The 21308-nt window shown below is 40.0% G+C and overlaps 1 protein-coding gene across 1 annotated transcript; it reads right to left on the bottom strand.

Moving 5' to 3' along the window:
- Positions 1-4308: 4308 nt before the first annotated feature.
- LOC110053159 (DBH-like monooxygenase protein 1) lies at positions 4309-19589 on the bottom strand. The gene is made up of 14 exons (XM_089280959.1): positions 19121-19589; positions 17969-18115; positions 16371-16547; positions 14925-15008; positions 13660-13845; positions 12950-13052; positions 12608-12774; positions 11559-11631; positions 10820-10905; positions 9620-9658; positions 8962-9021; positions 7793-7917; positions 7311-7437; positions 4309-5802 (listed from the first exon to the last, which is right to left on the bottom strand). The coding sequence occupies exons 1-14, from the start codon at positions 19394-19396 to the stop codon at positions 5548-5550; spliced, it is 1905 nt and encodes a 634-aa protein (XP_089137085.1). The 5' UTR covers positions 19397-19589; the 3' UTR covers positions 4309-5547.
- Positions 19590-21308: the final 1719 nt, after the last annotated feature.

The raw sequence follows: 21308 nt of genomic DNA on the forward strand, positions 1-21308 counted from the left end.
GAGATGTAGATCGCGACGTTTCGATGGCTTACTGCTAGTCTTCTTCAGGCGATAAGGTCGACTGATTGCACGGTATCATTTATATCACAAAGGTCGGCTGTGATTGGTACATTTCGATCCTCCTATTGTTCCATTGTTCCGGCGAGTAGCTGTTCCCTCAGTGGTCCGCTGTTGTACCGTTCTCCTGTTGTTGTGTTTCTTGATCGTGGGTATCCATGCTTCAGGAAACGCTACGTAGATGATACTTTCACCATCCTGGATCGGGATAGAGTTGACGTCTTCCTGCAACACCTGAACAGTCAACAACCATCAATCCGTTTCAACACGGAGATCGAGAACAACAACAAGATTGCCTTTCTCGACACGTCAGTTTACAGAGAACCTGATGGCCGCCTTACCACCAGTGTCTACAGGAAACCAACACATACTGATCAGTACCTAGCGTATGATTCACACCACCCTCAGTCAGTGAAGCGCGGTATTGTGAAGTGTCTGTACGACCGGGCTAAACGTCTCGTCACCAAACCATCAGTAATCGCTGGAGAGAAGAAACATCTGTCATCTGTACTTGTTTCTAACGGATATCCCTCCTCTTTTGTACAGAAGATCACAAAGGCACAAACAACCCCAAGAAGAGAGCCTGCCGCGGAATTTAAATCCACCGCCGTTTTACCTTATGTCCAAGGAGTTTCGGAGTCTCTCCGCCGCTGCCTAGAACAACAAGGCATTCGCACCGTCTTTAAGTCCGACACGACACTTCGGTCACACTTAGTGCGACCAAAGGACACCGTCAACCCGGCTAAACAAGATGGTGTTGTCTACAGGATTCCCTGTGAGTGCGGCAAAGTCTACATCGGGGAAACAGGGAGATCTATGCAGGAGAAGATCAAAGAACACGACAGGGATATACGACTCGCCCGAACCCAGACCTCCGCCGTTTCTGAACACACCCACGAGACCGGCCACTATCCTATCTGGAATGAGGTCAAGTTTATTGATCGAGATCCTCACTGGTACACACGTAGGGTCAAGGAAGCTATTCACATAAGACTTCACCCTAACAACATCAACAGGGATTGTGGAATTGAAATTCCTGAAGCATGGATACCCACGATCAAGAAACACAACAACAGGAGAACGGTACAACAGCGGACCACTGAGGGAACAGCTACTCGCCGGAACAATGGAACAATAGGAGGATCGAAATGCACCAATCATAGCCGACCTTTGTGATATAAATGATACCGTGCAATCAGTCAACCTTATCGCCTGAAGAAGACTAGCAGTAAGCAGTCGAAACATCGCGATCTACATCTCAAGTGACTACATCGTGCGACAAATGATAATACACTTTATTATTGCATCTACCACGATGAATAACAACAGCCTTTTCCTCGACTTTAATACCTTTGTCCAACAGCTTGAAGCTTTTCAAATGAAGCGGCTTGACCTTGTTGCTCGTGAGAATCATTTACTCGCCTTGACGTAAGCTTTTCCATCTTTCACCCAGCCGATCACAATATCAGCTTCTTTCATCTTGCCTTGCCCGCTGAATATACCAAACCCGGTTCATCCAGTCGTTTCGGCTTCCACAGTGAAGTTAATTTCTTTGTTTTCAGTGCTGACATTCCAATACAGCTTCACATTTTGATCTTCATCCAGAGCAGCGAAAAAGGAATGCTCTATAGCGAGGTCAGCTGAGGCTTGCAGCGCAGCGGAATGCAGTAGGAAGAGGCACATAGGAACAATCATAGTGCTCTGTCAACAAATTGTAGCGAAATAAATTATAGCTTGCCTGTTATGAGCGAAATCTATGATGACACTGCACAAGGAAGAAATTATTATATCGTGATATTAAATTTTAATTATCATGATAATTATAGTATGACGCACGGTTCAGCTACAGAACTACAAGGGGTGGGGGCTCCCCAATGCTTTTGGTTGGGCTGTGCGGCAAGGACCTTGGAATCTGTATACGTACCCTACTTAAGACCAAAATCAGTGATTTTCCATACCTTATTTTAGACTTGAGCTAAAAGTCGATACCCCATTTCAAACCTTTCAAATTAGTACACGACTCTATTATATGAAATCAGCAAACCAGAAATGGCTCCCATTTACGTAAACTTTGAGAAGGGCTACAAATGTGCCAATATATGATGCGGAAAAATACTCCCCTGTGAACAAAATACCCGATGCCAGGCCATAGTGATAACATACGCTATTTTAGACCAAAATGTACAGCAACTATACCCTTTTTTAGACTCAAAATCATACCACTTGGGGCCGCACATACCTATTCAGCCGGCCACTACAGAAATTTGCATATTTCTGCGTAATAGTAAATAATGGAAAATCCTTCGACAAGGTCTTGAAAAGAGGTTCAATATAGTATCACTTAAATGAATACATTTCTACTTCACTGTTATTTTGAATGAAATGTTCATTTATGAACGCTAATAACCTGGGAGTTCTTGACTTATTAGTTTGCGTTTCGGTTGACTGAAAAGCGCATTCTTCTCTCAGCACAATCTCCGTCGGCAGCTATAAAGTCGAATCTTAATCGTTTGTTTCACTTTCCTCATATATTTGTGAATGCTTGAGCCATTCTACGTTTGTAATTCAGATATATTTCGTTCCTCAAAGACGAAGCTCAAAGAACAAAACAACTCTCTATTCGGAACGGCCTTTATTAAGAAACACGTCCGGATCACGACCTCTGGCCTACGTGTGTTTTTATTAAAATCTACAAATACATAGCTAGTTCACCAGTTCGAAGCCTCGTCAATCTTTATCGCCTTGTTGTAGGACATAGGTTTCGTTTACTATTCGTTTAGAAAAGTCGTTATTTCGAGTACAAAAATCGAGATGCGTTCAATTTACCGTACAATTTCCTTCCCTCTCAGAGGAACGTTTGCGCTCGGAATAGTCAGATGGCTTCCAGCTTATCCCAAATGTGTGTCTTAGGCAGTACCCTGACAATGTCAAGCTTTCCTCTAGAGATAGACAAGAATATACAGGCCATGAAATTCTCTAGGTTTTACAGCAGCGGCGAACCCGAGATCGAAGAAATCCTAGATGGCTCCTCGCTTCCCACTTCCCACTTCGTTGGTCTTTTTCTCGTTTCTGGTCGAATTTCATCGAGACAGAAGTATTGAAAGAGAAGGAATACTCTATCCTACGCATCCTGTATTGCTACAACCTCCAAAAACACATATTCCTTGCATTCTGAACGATTTTGACACACACTATCGCGTCTTCGCATACATTCTTCTCGGAAACAAAATATTGTTATTCCCGAAATGACGTCAGGAGCCAACTCGTTCCATTCTCCACTATTCCTCGGCCGTGAACATGGAAAAGGGCAATTCTGCAGACTTTAAAAATTCACGCAAAATTAATGAAAATAGCTACAACTATAGTTTTTTCGCAGTGGTTATCAGGCGAAAAAGGAATTTTTTATTAGCGGAGAAAAAGAACTTCGGGGTTAGGGGCACTTTAAAGCTGACCAAAAACTATATACCTGAATGCAAAGGTTCTAATATAACCTATCTGATTAAATGTTTCGCTGCAATTTATCTATTTGGGAGAAAACAGCGGCGTAGAAACCAAACACGACCCAACGTTGCTTCCAGCGAATTTCTCGGGCATCGAATTCGGCTGTGGAAAGAAAACTACTGCATTGTATCAATCCCAAGGAACTATTCTACAAAACCGTGCCAGGCTTTATCAATATTCGTAATGATTGGTTTAAAATTGCTCTGTCAAATGTGGTTATCAAAAATCTGCAGAAACGCATTACGTCAAAAGTCTATGCGAAGATTTTTTTGAGAAAAAAGGAAATCAGACTGTTTTTATGCAAGATATCTTGACAATCTTCGGATCGAACCATCGATTTATGAAAGCTATTCAGATTCCGTCTGTTTGTTTGTTTATTTATTACCATGGTAATCATGACTACGTACTGACAACTATAGACAAAGGATCCCCAAAGGTCATCATACCCAGCGAGTAAGAATCTTCCCAGGATAAGTCGCAAAATAAGACTTACTAAGGAAAGATCGAATTGACTCTGCTCGAAGGGTAAGGTTATTCAAACCATACCAAGAATGCACAGGCCCGAAAATGATCCCGGGACCAGACATGATCCCGTGACCGGACATGATCCCGGTACCGAACATGATCCCGGGATCGGACATGATCCTGGGGCCGGATATGATCTCAGGACAGGAAATGATCCCTGCACCAGCAATGATCGCCTCGCCAAAAAGGATGGAAATGTGTGGAGTCAGAAATTTGGCCAATAGATTTAAAATTAACAAAATCTCTATTTATTTATTTATTTATTTATTTCTCTCTCTCTCCTCTCTCTTTTATTAATTCAACAGTTAATTTTAATACATACATACCTAGATACATAAACTTTATTTGAGTGTCGGAGTATTTAGCTAAAGATAACTAATTGGGGACACTAACACAAATACAAATATAAAATATAAAATACTAATATTATATGAAACATATAGGTAGTTAATACAAGGTTACTATAGGTATAAGGCTAGCAAGATGTACAGTATGACCAGAAATAAGGGAATAAACGTATTGCTTTTCATACACAGTACATTTTAATCCTATTTTATGACTGAGATGTCGAGTGAGAATGGAACAATACATTTCTAAATCAATTTAAAAAGCAGTAATAATACCGACCAGTCCTTGAAGAAACAAATCCAAAAAAAAAAAGGGCTCTAAGTTCTACCTAGGCACAAAAAAGTGTGCATAATCTGGTGGTAACTGAAAATTATATTCCTAAACACCCTAAAGTAAGGAATAATGAGCCGAGTAGCATGGGTTTCTAAACAGCTAATGCAAATCTTTGAATGCTTGATTCAGTCCAGCATTGGAGTGGACGCGTTTTAAAATACAGTGTATTTTGAAGTCAACTAATTAAGACGGAATCCACCAGAAGTTCCAGTAACAAGTGGACAAAACTTTTTACCAAGATTATTTACATCGTATTGCAAACTTCTGTACGACTGGTTTAAATATCTTCTCTCAAAAAGAAAAGAGATGTTGAAAATCGTATGAAATACTTGAAAGAACTGGTGAAATGAAACTTATGATGAAATTTTACCTGTGTTGGCACAGTTTTTCTGAACTTTCAAATTCATTTTCTCTCGTTTCCACGGAAGATTGTTTTCGGTGTTATTTCAGACAACTATTTATATCTTTAACTTTAAGAAAATGTAAAAAAAAAAAAAAAAACATTAAAATACTTTAAGTGATTCTGGTACCAGATTTTTAACCACTAAAAACTGAAATTGCTCGATATTCTATCAGATTTCGTATTAAAGAGTTCTGGGTTCCTAACGATATCCAGCTATACCATCGTTTTATTACTAAGCATTACTGTTTTACTATCGTGAAACAAAATAAGTATTTTTTCCAATTATTAAAAGTAATTGTATTTAAAATTTAAATACATTTTTAATAGACGCTGTCCTCGGCGTCGCCATGGCGGTTACTTAAAGTCCCTATGTTACTTGGTCAGCGGATGACAACAGCCAGGCAAAAGAGTGAGCTCAGTAAGATGAGGTAGCCTGGGGCGATCCTATTGCTCATGGATACTTCACCAACCCCTTGAGGGGTTTGGGAGGTAGACTCAGGTTTCTTGGGCACGGTAATTACTGGGATCCTATTGCCCATGGATTCTTCATCAACCCCTGGAGGGGTTTGGCAGGTAGACTCATTTTTCTTGGGCATGGTAATTACTGGCTTGGGTTTTTGCTCACGAAAAAGACCCTGCAAAAGGACGACAAGGAATGTTGAGAACACTTTACTTTCTGTGAATTGTTCACCTGCATAATTTAGTTAATTTGTTCACAAACCGGCAAACCGGCAGACCGGTGGTACCGGCAAAATGGAATGTTGGCCAATGAAAGCAAACATTAGGCTTTGATCCTGGGAAAATCGGAACACACCTTCTCGTTTCCTACAAAGGACTCAATTGACATTTTGGGAATGAACATTGATAACAATTTAAATTTTCACAATTACATATCTCTTATTTGCAAAAAAGTCAACAACCAGTTTAATGTAATGCTTAGGTTCAGAAACCTTATTTCCAAAGACATTTTAGTGAAACTGTATAAGGCCTACATACTCCCTCATTTTGATTATTGCTCAACAGTTTGGCACTTTTGCAGTGCAAACAACAGGGACAAAATAGAAGCTCTTAACAAAAGGATTCTAAGATTCATTCTAAGCGATTTTGAATCGCCTTATAATGTGCTGCTAGACAGGGTAAACTGTCTCCAACTTCATGATCAACGCATCTGTAAATTCCTTACTACCTTGTACAAAAGTCTATTTTTCACTAGCTATCCGGCCTATATGAGAAACATGTTCTCGTTCCGTTCTACTTCATACAACATGCGTGGAAACTATATTCTGGAAATGCCCAAACCTAAAACTAGAACTTTTGGTCTCCACTCCTTTACTTATCTGGCAACAAAAACATGGAATTCTCTACCCAATTTTATAAGGTTATGTAACTTCTCAGACTTCAAAAAGCACATCAGTAAAACCAATTCATAAAACATGTAAATGACAATTTTATAATAAGTTAACATAAGTCAATTGTAAATATGTAAATAGCAATTTCTATTTTAATTTTTCGTTATCAAATATTTTGTTGCTCGGAAATATTAGCTTGTCAAGCTACTCTGAAATTCGAGCTTAAATAAAGTTTATGTATGTATGTATGTATGTATGTATGTATGTATGTATGTATGTATGTATGTATGTATGTATGTATGTATGTATGTATGTATGTATGTATGTGTGTGTGTGTATGTATGTGTGTGTGTATGTATGTGTGTGTGTGTGTGTGTATGTTCACGGCTTGAAAACTAAACCGTAAAGTGCGTTTAGAAGAAGATCGCATATATATTTTTTTTCAACTGACGTAACGAACCTAGGGGTACACGGAAAGTTTTAACCAAAAAAATCACTAAAAATCATTTCAAAGGAAGGAAAGAAAAGCCAACGTCAGGAGAAAACGTTGATGGTTCATTATTCTGTAAGGTGTTGTTATGCAACCGTGACATTTTCAGAGTTCATTTTCACTCGATTTATTTTTTTTTTTTTTTCTTCTGGTTTCGGAAAGAGCGATCCCACAAAAACACTACCTTGGTTCCTTTGGCAAAGTATGGAAAGTCTTGCTAAAGAAATCAAATCGCGAAGTCTGTTCTTCAGTCTACATACAGAAAGCAGCAATATTGACATTTAGAGATAAAGAACGTAATTACCGGCAATTGCGCATTTCCGATACCATTACAAAAGACGACTACTTCTTTGGAATCTCGGTATGCTTCTTTCAGCCCTGTGTTCACTGTGTCAGTCCAAAAACTGGCTTTCGACATATCGTCGCCTCCTCTGTACAAGGAAAAAGATCGTAATTATCTTAATGGTGAAATTACCAGGTTAACAAGTATATAGACAATAGGAAAATGGCTTGCCTTTACGTTTCTAAGAGACAGTTGGACTGCGTCTACGGTAGGCTCGATTACCGGCGAGCCGCTGTTAGGGAAATGAGTCCGCTTTCCTCTCCCGAAGGGACAGAATGAAAAGCGCAGTGGAAATCAAGCCTCCGTCTTCAGCAGTAAAATACTCCGCAATTTATCAAATTGTAGTTGATTAAGGCAAAGGAAGACAGTGTCAATTGGACTTTAAGACTAGCTGATTCCACTCTATCAATTGCAACCACGAGGGTCGAGCGTGGAAGACTTACTTAATATATCTCCCACGCCATGAAAAGAACGCCGTGGCGTCAGTGGACCGACAGTTTGTTAGGTTGACTTTAGGATAGTACATGACATATGATAAGCACATCTCCTGGGTAGTTCCAAGTCCCGCCTGAAATAAGATATCAGACAATTATTAGAAGTAGCATGGCCGAATGGTTAGTGCGCCGGACTTGAAATATGGGTGGCACGGGTTCAACGACCTCTCTGACCACTAAACTAGAGTTGTTTCTCGTTGACCCTTGTTTTAACTCCTAGATCATGTTTGTAAATCACCAATTGGTCCCCCTACCACCAGTTGGGGCTTTTAGCCTCTTGTGTTCGTTTGAAACATTTGTTTCTTCCCGACTTTAGGAGGCATGCCTGAGAACTAGTTAGGTTTAGCTGAGCCGATTGACATTTATTTTCACTCAAAATCCAACACCACTCTGCATTGACGCAACTATTTGCTTAGGATGCAGAGGTCTGGGTTTGAGTTTGGACATTTTTTTTCTTAAGCTTATTCTAAGCACCTTTGTAACGTCCCCAAAAATGTTAAGCATGAATGTTAAAGCATGGTGGCAAACAAACCCGTTAAGATTGACAAGGAAGATTAAACAGAACAGCAGGTTCTCGCCCCATTTTACTGTTTAAGGGTATAAAGTACCTGTGAATATTCCATGTAATTGCGAAATCTGTAAAGCCGCTTTAAAAGTTATCCATTTGTTTTTCGAAACGGACGGCTTTCAAATTTGGACAATGCACTGAACTACAAAATTGTTTTTGAGAAACTTGTTTTATTAAAATTGAAACATTCCCATTTTCAGGCTCAAAGCATGTTTTGTTGCTAGTGTGAACTGATAAGAGTGCAATATAGGACAGTTTAGAGGGAAAAGAAAAATCCACCATTGCCAGACCATTATGTTTGAAGACTTACATGTAGACCGTGTTACAGTAAGTTTCTAGAATTCTTCTTCTTGCATGACTTCAATCATGAAGTCATCGATCTCTTAGTACTGATTTCCGAGCCAGTCATTGATAACATGTATTGTCAAGACCTACATGCAGGGCCGACATTTTCCCAGAAGCTCTCTTTGACTGAAGATATAGAATTCTCTTTGATCGGTATCGATAACCCGAAGATCCAGAACTTTCTATTTGATTGTTATTTACTTACCTTTGTAGCTGTCTTCCGATCCTCTGTGCTATAAATACAAACGTTTTCCAGGGAGTCACCCTGCCAACAAAAATATCCCAATCATGATTAGATATATAAGATAGTCTGCACAAAACAGCAGTGAAGATGGTCAGGAGCTGAAGGAACCGCACATCCGCATTTAATGGAATTCTTAAGTTTGTCGCTCGTCATCAGTTTTATCAAGGGCACGACTTCGAAGTAGAAACCCCAAAGACATATAAACGTTGATGGAAACCTAAAAATATTGGCCGAGCGTTCTTAAAAGTTAATTACTAACTGAGTGCACCAAACCCAGAAATTGGCCGGGTGCTATTATGTTACACAAGCAATGCTGATGTTGTGATGCCAACTTGAAAACGTCTAGCAGACTTTCAAATACGTTGTCATGTCTTGAAAACCTAGCTGCGATTTGTACTCCCCTCAGCGGTTTACATAAAAAATAATATTTGAAGTTATGTTCTACACCAGAAGAAAAAAAGAAAAGACAATTAATATCGAGACATCGCCGCTTTAAAGAGGACTGGAACGTCTATTCTATATTTCGATACTTTTATAAGCTAATTTCGAAATACATGGTTGTAACATCAAATATATTTTTAGCTAGCTAGTTAAGGTTATAGAAGATGCTACCACTCACCGAAGCAACGTGGACCTCCCTTTGCAGCAGTTGATATTCCTATTTCCAAGAATCGCAAATAAAGGAACATTTACCAATGCATTACTTGTACAAGTGCGATTAAATCCAGGTATAGAAATCGATAGTATAGAATTTATAAAGGATAATGATAGGATGAAGAGAAAGGGAGTTGTTTCTAAGGTTTCCTATGTCAAAACATTTTTAGATCACTATTAGCCTCAGAAATCTCCGAAGGGTCTCGAAAGGGCCAATCCTGCATGTGACTCACATTTTACTCATCGCTCGCAAACCCCACCCTCACCCCCGCGCGCCTCGCAGTCGCTTCGCTGGCTTTTTCTTTCGTGTGCGTAAATACAGAGGCTGTAAACAGTCTTTACTCATCTAGAAAAGCCAATTGGCTTTACGCGCATCTTCATGTTTCACGCAACGCGCGTGGTACTATTATCTGAGAGAGAACTGAAGATCACATCTAAAAATAACTTGAGATAGATTTCCCTGAGAATAAAAGCAATAAGAAGAATTTACTTTAATTTCTCTCTTGAGAATTTAGTCTCTTGAATGGCTTTGTTATACATCAGTTACAAAAAAACAGAAGATTCGCTGTTGTCTTTCTTAACCCTCGGACGTCAAAGGGGGGTAGATGCCACTCCCACCCCCATAAGTTTTTTTTTTCAAAATTTTGGAAGACGATGAAACTTTCAGTTGCTGTTCCTTCATTCTCTGCGGAAACTTTGATATGTCATTTGCGTGTCCATCATACTTGACGTTGCCATGGCAGCCATCAAATTTCATGTGGGTCTAGCCAAAATTCACGTTTTTGAGATATTTCTGTGGGTTTTTCCAGTTTTCTTCGTCAAATTGAGGAAACTCGTGAATTTGTACATTTTGTAAGCATTGTGGCTTGATTTTGTGTTAATTTCCGTTATTTCTTGACTTTTAAGAAAATAGAAAAATCCAAGATGGAGGGTCCAATGACGTCATTTGACGTCATAAGCAAAAGAAATAGTACCATCTTGTAGGGCAAGCTCAGGGCTATCTAATCAATGTAAATTTATTTCGCTCTGCCTAAACAGAACAAAAACAAGGAGGGGAGGGAGGTTTCATCCACCCCTCCCATCTTGTACGACGGTGGAGGTATGAGTTAGCTTGTGCGTCCGAGGGGAAAAAAAAACGAAAACCTGAAAATGGTTAAATACTCGCCTGAAAATTAAAATCGTAATGCTCATCTCTGACTATATCAGGCAGCTCTCTACCGTTTCTCAGGTGACGGAGCCAGGTTCTGCGGCCTTGGGAAACAAAAAAAGTGTGGTTAGAAGGTTAGGAAGGTAGAATCAGTACAAAGACAGTCAGGGTGGGCAGCTAGGTAGGTACAGTGTGGCAGGTAGGTAAGTAGGTTGTTAGGTAAGTAGGTACACTGTAGGTAGGCAGGCCGGCTGGTAGTTAAGTAGGCGCGCGGGCCTTAGAAGGTAGGTAGGCAGGCAGCCAAGCCAGCAGGTAGGTAGGTAAGTAGGCAGGTAGGTAAGTAGGTAGGTAGGTAGGTAGGTAGGTAGGTAGGTAGGTAGGTAGGTAGGTAGGTAGGTAGGTAAGTAGGTAGGTAGGTAGGTAGGTAGGTAGGTAGGTAGGTAGGTAGGTAGGTAGGTAGGCAACAAGACCCTCTAGGATACGGAATCTGAGAAGGTTGCAAAGCACAACAAAGTTTAGCCCGAAAAAAAAATTATTTTCGTTTTAAATGTAATTAAAACAACTTTTGGATCCTGTTTGAAAAGAAAATACCTATATGGACACAATTGCTTGTGTTTTAACATGCCTCGAGCTTAGTCTTTGTAACATATAATTGTTGTTAATTATTAGCTCAACTATACTTTCGGTAAAATAGTGCCATACAGTACTAACAGTATTAGTTATCAAAAGTACTATTCTATTGCAATATGATATCTACCTGCTAGATGAGTGTGCAACAAGGTAGCAAAGACATTTATTCCTCCTGTAGGAAGCGTAGAGTCTTTAAATCCCTTCAGTTTAGAGAAATAATATCAATCCAAATATTTTGAAGCTAACGGAAGAAGATAAGCAGGTCTAAGAAAGCATTGTTTTGAGTGATATTTTTTGCCATTAAGTTAAAAAAAAACAAAACAAAAACTGAAAAAAACAAAAGACTATTCAGACCAAGGAAGGGAGAAGCTTGTAATTTACTTTTCCTTACGTTATTAAAATTGTAGCTGAAACCAGTTGGTTATGGCGTTTTATAGCCCTTGTATTTACTGTTGGCGTCATAACCGACTGGAAGAGGTCTGTTTGTACAGGTAATCAAATGATTTCGAGTGCAACTTGGAATAAATAAGCAAAAGTAAAATTTTCAAAGACCGAACCAAAACAAAGCAAAAAAGCGAGCCGGTAGAGCAAGTTTAATTTGTAGTCTTTGAAAACTTTACGAGTGCTTAATCGATCCAAACTCCGTGGGAAAAATCGCTTGATTGCTTGTTAATGATGTAAATGCAATTTAATTTCAACTCTCTGCACTCACTTTAACTTCTTGCTATCAATGTCAACTTTCTGCACTATTTGGGATTAATTGACGTGCTCTAGGCCAATCAGCTTGCTGAAATTTTTGCGTGTATATTATTATGTCTGTAATCAGACTCACGCTTCGCAGTCTGTAACGTAAAGGTTACACACCTCCAGAGATAATATTATCAATATCGATCACAGTTTAAACAGGTAGAGGGGCAGGGATAGCAGAGCGCTCCCCTCCCACCAATTTGGTCCGGATTCGATTCCCGCCTAGTGTCATGTGTGGGTTGTGTTTGTTGTTGGTTCTTGCTTTGCTCAGAGGGTTTTTATCTGGGTTCTCCGATTTTCCTCCCTCCACAAAGACCAACATCTCCAAATTTCAATTCCACCAGGATAGAGGACCCAGCTGAAAACCAGCTAAAGCTGATGTGGCTTCCTCTCAAATATTATAATTTATTTTTTTTTTAATATTTTTACCTCTTGTGTGCATTCCTTTGAGCAGACACCCGTGGTTTCCCAACTTTTCTGTCTTGGTGGAATTATCATGAAATCTAAGACCATTGCTCCTACCGTCAGCACCCCTGCATCATACTTCCTTAATTGTTTGGTGTGGTAGAACCTCAGGCCTGAACTGTCTGTTATCCCTAAGCAACAAAAGCACTGTGTGTTATGCTTCGTCAAGTAGATTTGATCGCGGTAAGGCTATTTGAAAGAGATCTTAAAAGGCTCTCTCTGTTTTCATAAAATCAACATTAATACACATCTCATTTTCATCAGAACGCTATTAAAGAATCCAATGCAATTTTTCTAATAGATTACCTTGTTTGTTTTCAGGATTATCGTAATGCATCTCCAGTATAAGCACCTTTGGGCTATCAGCTTTTCCGATTGGAAAACCAGCATCCACAGGGTAATGAAACTCCTTGAAAACAAGATCAACAGCTTGTTTTTACTTTAAGAAAGAGAACCAGCAAATAATCTCAAGGCCAGCGGTTTGGATGTACCGCCGGGTAATTCTCAACACAGTCATTCTCCTTGAATTGTGCAATTTACACTACCTGACGTCCCCCACTCTACCGAGCGGGCGGATTAAATATTCAGGCGGTATGCTAAATCCCTGTTTGTAACACAAGGGGGAAGTATGGATCCTCCTACAATTTTACAGTGTACCACTCGAGCAGTGTACCGCTTGTGTACTAGACTTCGTAAGGGGAAAAGTATAGACCCTCCTATTTTGCAGTGTACAACTCGTGCAGTGTACGGCTCGTATACTAGACTTTGTAACCACAGGGGGAAAGTGTAGGAACCCTCCTATTTTACAGTGTACTACTCGTGCAGTATGCCGCTCCTACGCTAGACTTTGTAACACCAGAGGGAAAGTATGGACCCTTCTATTTTACAGTGTACCATTCGTGCAGTGTACCGCTCGGATACTAGACTTTATAAAACCAGTTGGAAAGTATGGTCCCTTCTATTTTGCAGTGCATCGCTCGTGCATTTCAATATCCATAGTATGCTAGACTGCTTACTTTTCCACCAATAGCCCAAGCTGCAATAGTTGAAAACCCAGCACACTCATCGATCGCCGGAGGCATGTTAGGACCGTAACATTCACCAGAGTAGTTCAAGTATTCTCTTTTGAAATCATCTCGACACTCGTACAACAACATGTGATGAACCATTCCCTCGTGACCTGCCTGGATAACAGGCTCGACCTGATTTGGAAACGGAGGCAGAAATATTAGTCGAATTATTCTGGCATTTTATTTGGTTCTTACTTTTGATTTATTGGGAGGCAGAAACATAGATGACCTCTTTTACTTTTCAGGTTTCAATATTATATAATTAAAACAAGTATATTCAATGTTGATGCGGTATATTCGGTTCTAGATTACAGAGGACGTCACAATGTGGTAAGGGCTTAAGTCTAAAGGCTCGTGTGCCACTTTTTGTTCTTGCCACATTTGGATTTTAAGCTCGGTTACCAAAGTCTTTATCGAATGTGTCACTCATTGTTGTGAGCATGTAACTAAAATAAAATACCTACCATGAACTTTATAACATCATTGATAACACGTTATATAGAAAACACAGCCAATCAGAATACAGGAAAGACGTTGCCTACTAGCATGGTATACCATTAACTTAAAAGTGTTGTTTAACAAGAATAGATTACTTAGCACGCCAAACATCTCCTATATCAGGTCACTAATAACTTTGGTCCTTATTAAAATATAAACTATTTTCCTTTATTCAGAGCTAAAAAAGCTGGTTTAAAAGTAGAATACTTTGTTCTTATCAACCGAATTTCATCATCCAGAAAAGTGTAAATGCTAAGAAGAGTTATATAATGTTCATTAGGGTCTCTAGGGGACTAGAATGATGTCATACATCTTGACTAATTGGAAGCCGTTCTCTCTGTTCAAAGAAGACTTTTGTAGGCCGGGATCTCAATTACCTCGTTTGTGCGACGTTTGAACGTGTTTCTTTCGGTCGCAAGAACTTTTGTTTTTCTGGAGTTCATTGAATACCACGTGAGCTGGCAATGTTCACGAGTAGCTAAGGAATTCCTCGAAACATGTTCCTCTACCTATACTCCAGTTTCTAATAAACATTTACATTTACATGTTAAAATTGCCGCTGATGAAGTTCGGTTCCATTTTTAAGGAAATTATAGTATCGTTACTCCAGAGCAGAAAACAATATTCTAGGTTGAACTTTGGTCGTCGTTGTCGAATACTTGCTTGTTGCTAACCTAAGCATTTTCTTACACCTGGTATTATATTAAACACACCTTTACGATGTGGCGTACTTCACTAAATTTAGGCATCTCGAATACTCGGCACTTGTAGGTGGTGCGGTTGGCTGACACGGCGGTCTGAAAAATTTAGTCACGAAAATAACAGTCATTTTTATATAATAGAGCAGCCAGTTCGTTACACTAACTCTCTTAGTTCTCCTCAGAGCCGTCCATATAATTGTGAAAGGGTTGCAGATAGTTATGTCTCATTTTTTCTGGTTAGGAATGGTAATTAACTTAATTAAGACAATTTCCAGCACTTTCTGAAGGGTCATTTTTATCACTCTTTATTAGCTGATGGTACAATCATGGTATCAAAAAGCTGTCCAATCAATGGTGAACACGTTGTTATCATTTTCGTGACATAACAGAACCACATTAAATTTTGGAAAATTTAAGGTGGCTCTGAACCCCACCTACAGATTTCTTTTAAATTTTGCCAATAGCTGCGTCTTATCCTGGTTTTCAAAATTCACTTATGAAAAAAGGGTTTTACCGTGCAGTATTTGAAATTAAAATTAAAGGGTGTTTTTAGCAGGCTATACTGTTTGTGTGGTAACATTTGGTGTCACAAAAATGATAGTAACGTCTTTAGCTATATACGGGCAGTTTTCCATACCATGATTGTGGCATCAATAGATTAAGAGTGATAAGAATGACCCATCAAAATCTACGTCTTGGAAAGTGCTAGAAACTCTTTAAAGCCACCTTAGAAACTCAGTCAAGGAGTTATTGTGGCTATGTACAAAATTATTTTCAAATTGAAGGGGACATAATAATAGCAGTTAGCTGGACAGAAAAACAACAAAGAGATAATGATAAACCATAGAGGGACAGGGATGGTTAAGGATGGAGAAGATTAACACGGATTACAAACGACGGACTTGAAAAGTTTAGGGCAAACTTTCCAGGATGCGCAAGTCGTGACATAGTTGCTCTGACCAATGGAGGTACCAGTTTTGGAAAGCCTGGGTTTCTTTGTTGAACCTTGAATTTGCACCGAGCGCCAACGTAGACGTTAGCCTTTTGAACTCCATTAATTTCAGTGGCGATCCAAACCTTGAGCTAAGGAAAGGGGTTGACACCGGGGGGGGGGGGGTTGTTTTGCTTGCCCTACTGGTTTTTCTTCGTTCTGTGATGTTTTCTTTTTGTAACGAAAATAAGCAGTGGGGGGGGGGGGGGGGGAAGCTCCCTTAGACCCGCCACTGCGTTTCTGACAGAAAAGGTAGCCCTTTCATATACCATCCCCTTTCTGCGTCCCTTTGCACGCAATGACCTTGATCCGAAGCTCGCTTGGTAACCACTCCCAACCCATTTACGTCCAAGGGTTAAAGAAACAAAGTAACTTTGTCACTCAAGCTGTTTTCTCAGAACAAATGTATTGGAGAAAAAAAAAACAAAAGCTGATCTCAAATTGTACAGGATCTAAGACTGACTTACCCTGTTGTGTCTCAATACGAATGTTTCAGTGTCCGATGGTAAAGTTGGCACTTTTTCAAGACTGTTAAGCAGCATCAGGCTTCTAGCTCCCCTGTTTTGAGGACTGTGCATTGGAATTTCATCCTCTGAGGAAGGGTCGTCCGGGTGGTAGGCATAAATAACTTTGGTTGTTCCAGCCTGGAAAAGATATATTTAAAACAATTATAGTACTAAACCAGATGATTTATCTGACTCATGTGGTGAGACACCTATTGCAAAAACGAGTTAAAAGCGAGTTAAAGGCCAGTTACGTTTCAAACAAAGATTTTTTGTTGTTGTTCTCTTAACTTAAAATTATTTTAGTTCTCGGTTAGTAGTACACGACGCATATGCCCAAGGAATTTCTTTGCTTATGGCACGCTGAACAATGTATGAAAAGTGTTAAAATCAATATTGTCTGTTGTCCATTCCTCTATCCCAGAAGAAAGACGTCGAATGATGGGGAAGCCTAAGGCAGATTTCAAGCGATCTGTAGATTCAAGCAGTCGTTGTTTCCCATAAACACTTCACTCTTTAACTAGACGTATACCCAGGTAAACGTACGAATAAGCCAGGAACACTGCTCCAGCATCCCCTTTCAACTCACTTGTGGGGATAAATAGTTTTACTTGTCACGTTACATACCAAGCCGTAGAAAATGCAGCCAAACAAAATACAGCAAAGTTCCTTTTTTTACACCCAACCTTCCATCGTGCGCAGCACTTATTGTGATGGCCATTGCCTCTCTTGTGGCATGGTATCAAATAGTCATGGAAAACATTCGAGACTATGCCTTGGAACTTGCCACTGGAATTTCCTTGCGCTGCATACCTGTCGTAGTATGTACACATACAGTGTACATAAGACTAATTTATACACGTTAATGTCGTTGTTCCTAGCGAAAGTAAGTAACCGTGGCGACTTGCAATTGAAACAGACAAACAACTCGTGATGGCGTTAATGGGGGAACAATGCCTTGCGTTTGGTTAGCCCATGCAACTTCCGGCGATAGCGTGACAAAACAACCTCACTTATCTCCGCAGCACTACGAGCAGAATGACAGACAGCGCGTGCTGGATCGGACAAGAGTATCGGTTAGCAAACGATGTTGAAAGGCGATGCAAAAACAACAAGCTTGGGGGAAGTCGCTGCGCAGACTTAACCGCCACAGATGCATGCAAGGCAATGCATTTACAAAAATTAAACGATAGATTTACAATAAGTAATAGCTACGTTGCTTAGACGAACTCAAATTGGACTCTGAACAGTTGTGCCAGCTTTTACATGGAGACGTTCATCTGCTGGTAAGCCAGTAGAAAAGGCTGTACTACCGAACACCTTACCCTAGCACGTGTAACGTCTTGTAACATCACGTGTAACTGCTCAATAGCTCTATAGAAAGTGATACTGTCATGAACGGCTCATTGAGAACGTACGCCACACTTCATTAACTATATTTTACTGGCGTGACAGTAAAATCTCATATAATAACATCAAAGCTTCCAGGTGCAAGACATGATTTTCTTGGCCAAAAATTAGAGAAATGGAAAAAAAAAAAATGTAAAACTCAACCAACTTACCTCAATTTTGTTGTCCTCTGAATCGCAAGTGTCAAACTTTCTTTTTATCTTCATTATGGTTTTTCCGTCCTCCTCCTTCAGTGAAATCAACTCATAGTCCTGCTGTGAATCGACCTCTGGCATCACTCGACCATCTGCATGTCTATCCTACAACACAGCCACGATTACACATAAAGTTAATGATTCACCCGGGACTACTACTGTTAGTGACACTGATCCAAATCTGGCCTGAGGGAGGAGGGAGCCCTTAACTCCTCCCACTATATTTTTTTTTTGCGCTCGTCGCAAATTTTCCCATAATGCGACCTAATGCGGAAATTTGACGCTTGCTGCGCACGTGACGTAAGTAGACAACATTTGCATGTAGTCTGTCATGTAAGTGTCAAACAAATAAAGCGGTTGTCACGCCTTCCTGTTGATTTTCTAACTTATTTTTTGTTCTTCTCTTAAACTTCAGGCAGCCTTCCATAATTTACGTGTCATTTGCATTACAACATCACATCCCTCCTCTGCTTGCCCTACAACGTTACGCTTAAGTTCTTGCGCGAAATGATTCGAGTCGGGTCGACTTTTCATCAGAGGGTCGTGATGATCTTGGTTGAGTCGAGTCCATACCGACACATTTCTACCCTCCTCCGCTTCTTCAATTAATGCTATGCTGGAATTTTCTACGTTTCTCCTGAAACGACTTCCTGTGACTCGGCACGTCTTTTCAAATGAACCGTTACGGGTCGAGTCGATCCTACAACATTTACAGCTCCCGGCTATAAAGCCAAGAGACTAGTCTATTGATAAGGCCTAGAACGTTACGTCTCTCGCCAAATGACTTTCTGAGTCTCGGCTCGTTCGCCACCTTGGCTCTTAAATGATCAGACTCAGTTCGCGAGCATTCGACAACCCTCCTAGTCAGACACGCCACGCAAGTAAATTAAATATTCGCGTTATATTAAGGAGTAAGGCAAGCTTCGTGTTTGTTATTGTATCAATCAGTCCGTGAAAAATATTGTTAACCGGCGTTGAACCATGCATAGAAGTTTGGGCGAACCATTTGAAAGTTTTCAAAGAAGCCGCAATAGCATTTTGTAATGGCCGATTTTCTATTTTTGTTTTTTGTTTTGTTTTTTTTTTCAGACCTGAACATGCATTACTCACCTTAAAGTAAGTTTTGCCATCTTTCACCCAGCCTATTACAATATCGGCTCCTTCCATCTTGCCTTGTCCACTGGAGATTCCAAACCCGACCCATCCAGTCGTTTTAGCTTCTACCGTGAAATATATCTCTTTTTCTTCAGTGCTAACATTCCAGTACAGATTCACATTTTGATCTTCATCCAGAGCAGCGAAAAAGGAATGCTCTATGGCGAGTTCAGCTGAAGCTTGCAGCGCAGCTAAATGTAGAAGGAACAGACACAGAGGAACAATAGTCATCTTGCTCTCGGTTGCCAGTTGTGAATAACTTGAATCTAGCCGCTGAGTTACCTGGTACTTATACAGGACGCCGTAGCGCACAAGGAACTAGGCACTGGGAAAGTTAAGTTGTCATCCATGGCTCCTTTTCCTTATTTCACTCATTATTACGTAAGCCATATAATGAACTGTAGTTTTGTAGGTACTGTTTCCGTATAATTTGCCCTCGTGAGTGTAAAATGTTCTTACGCGAGGTCAACTAAGGCTTACCATGCAAATAAAACATAAAAGAAATCACTTCCCGTGTTCTAACTATGAAAAAAACGCTCCTTTACTTGTGCAATGTTAGAGCTTCTAGCTAACAGCCTATCTACAGTTTGCGTCTAATTCGAAAAAGAAAAGCTTCTTTCTACCTAATAATTTTGTTTTTCCTCTTGATTATAGAGACGTCCTGGGTTGGACGTTTTTTTTTCCTTGTTGGTGTCAATTTACTTCCGTGATGAAACAAAACGCATTCCTCCACATCAGTGCAATTTCCTGATGAAATGCATCGATCCTTTCTTGTAATGAGTTTACTTCCGTGACTAAATATTTACCATCTTTACTTCATTTAATGAAACTGGCAGCTTTTTGTCCCCAGATATTCATAGCCCGCTTAGTCCACCAGGTTCCTCGCGGCATCGCCGCTCTCGCGCTTGCTCGTGCTCTACCCCAACTAAACGGCCAGCAGCACAGGCTAAGATTTTCATACAAAAATAAAACTGGCAGTGTCTTTGCTCTAAAACATGTTTATAATTTACAATTCGGCACTCGGAAGTAGATATATACTTGCCGGGACCGAACGTGTTCTGTTTAATTTATATTTAGTTCCCTTCTAAACGGGCCCACACTGCTCAGTATCGGCTGCGCCAGTATGACACACTCGCCTAACCGCTCGAGTGACACTTTTTCGTTCTTTTGACATCATCTGTAATCTATTTAACAATTAGATTACGAGCTTGAGATTTCTTTGCGTGATAGTTGACGAGGGCGTTCTCCGCGTCAACTATCACCCATGAAAATCTCGAGCTCATAATCTAATTGCTTAAGTATAAATCTACTGGTCGTTCAAAACTTTGTCCAAATCCTCTTCACAGACACTTACAAACTGAAGGCAAAGCGGCAGCTGCCAGTCTATCAAGAAACGCACACTGCTAATTAAGCAACTCGCTAACTACAACAGATTATATAATAACCCAAGTTATTCTCGCATTCTGATTGGTTCTCGCCTATGATCTATTAGAGGACAGACGCACGATTGACGTCATCTTTTCAAAGTTTTTCCCTCTGTGTTTTAAAATGGCGGAAAGTTTTGAGAATTTAGATAATATTCTACACGACTGGGCAAAAGACAAGGTACAAGAAAGTCTTGTCCAGGCATTGAACAGGTACCAGAAGAATAGTCTAGTAGGAAGAAGAAAGATAAAGCCGTTTCTGTTTTAGAAAATGACTCAGAAAAAATACTCGAGCAGTCTCAGTCGGCAGTCGAGCGAGACTAAACCAAACACAAAATTGGTCTTGGTAAGCCGAGAACCATTGCTTTATCTCGAATCTAACAAACCCAATAAACAAAATGTTTATGAGATTAATTTATTTAAAACATTGAACTTTTCTCAGTCTCAAAATAATTGTCGATACAGCGATTGTGTGGAATAAAACATTAAAACCACGTCTTAAAATCAGTGAAATTAAACACATAACCTTGCTTTCCGATGCGAATGTTCCAGTCCGTTTCAGGGCACAGTAGCGAGCAAAGTATAGCTCACTACAGCTCACGGCCAACTGTATCGCAGCTAAAAGGTGTCTCCGACACTATATCAAACTGATTTGAAAATCACCAACCACAGAGGACACAAATTTCCACCATCACTAACGCTCCTTTCATTCAAAACTC

The sequence above is a fragment of the Orbicella faveolata genome, unplaced genomic scaffold, assembly GCF_042242905.1.
Source record: "Orbicella faveolata isolate gen_17 unplaced genomic scaffold, um_ofav_v1 contig_48, whole genome shotgun sequence".
Taxonomy (NCBI): domain Eukaryota; kingdom Metazoa; phylum Cnidaria; class Anthozoa; order Scleractinia; family Merulinidae; genus Orbicella; species Orbicella faveolata.

Coding starts and splice junctions, on each gene's coding strand:
- LOC110053159 (XM_089280959.1), bottom strand. CDS start 19,396: ATGACTATTGTTCCTCTGTGTCTGTTCCTTCTACATTTAGCTGCGCTG. Junction 16,548..17,968: donor CAGAGGACAACAAAATTGAG/GTAAGTTGGTTG, acceptor TATCTTTTCCAG/GCTGGAACAACCAAAGTTAT. Junction 13,053..13,659: donor CTTGGGCTATTGGTGGAAAA/GTAAGCAGTCTA, acceptor CTTGTTTTCAAG/GAGTTTCATTACCCTGTGGA.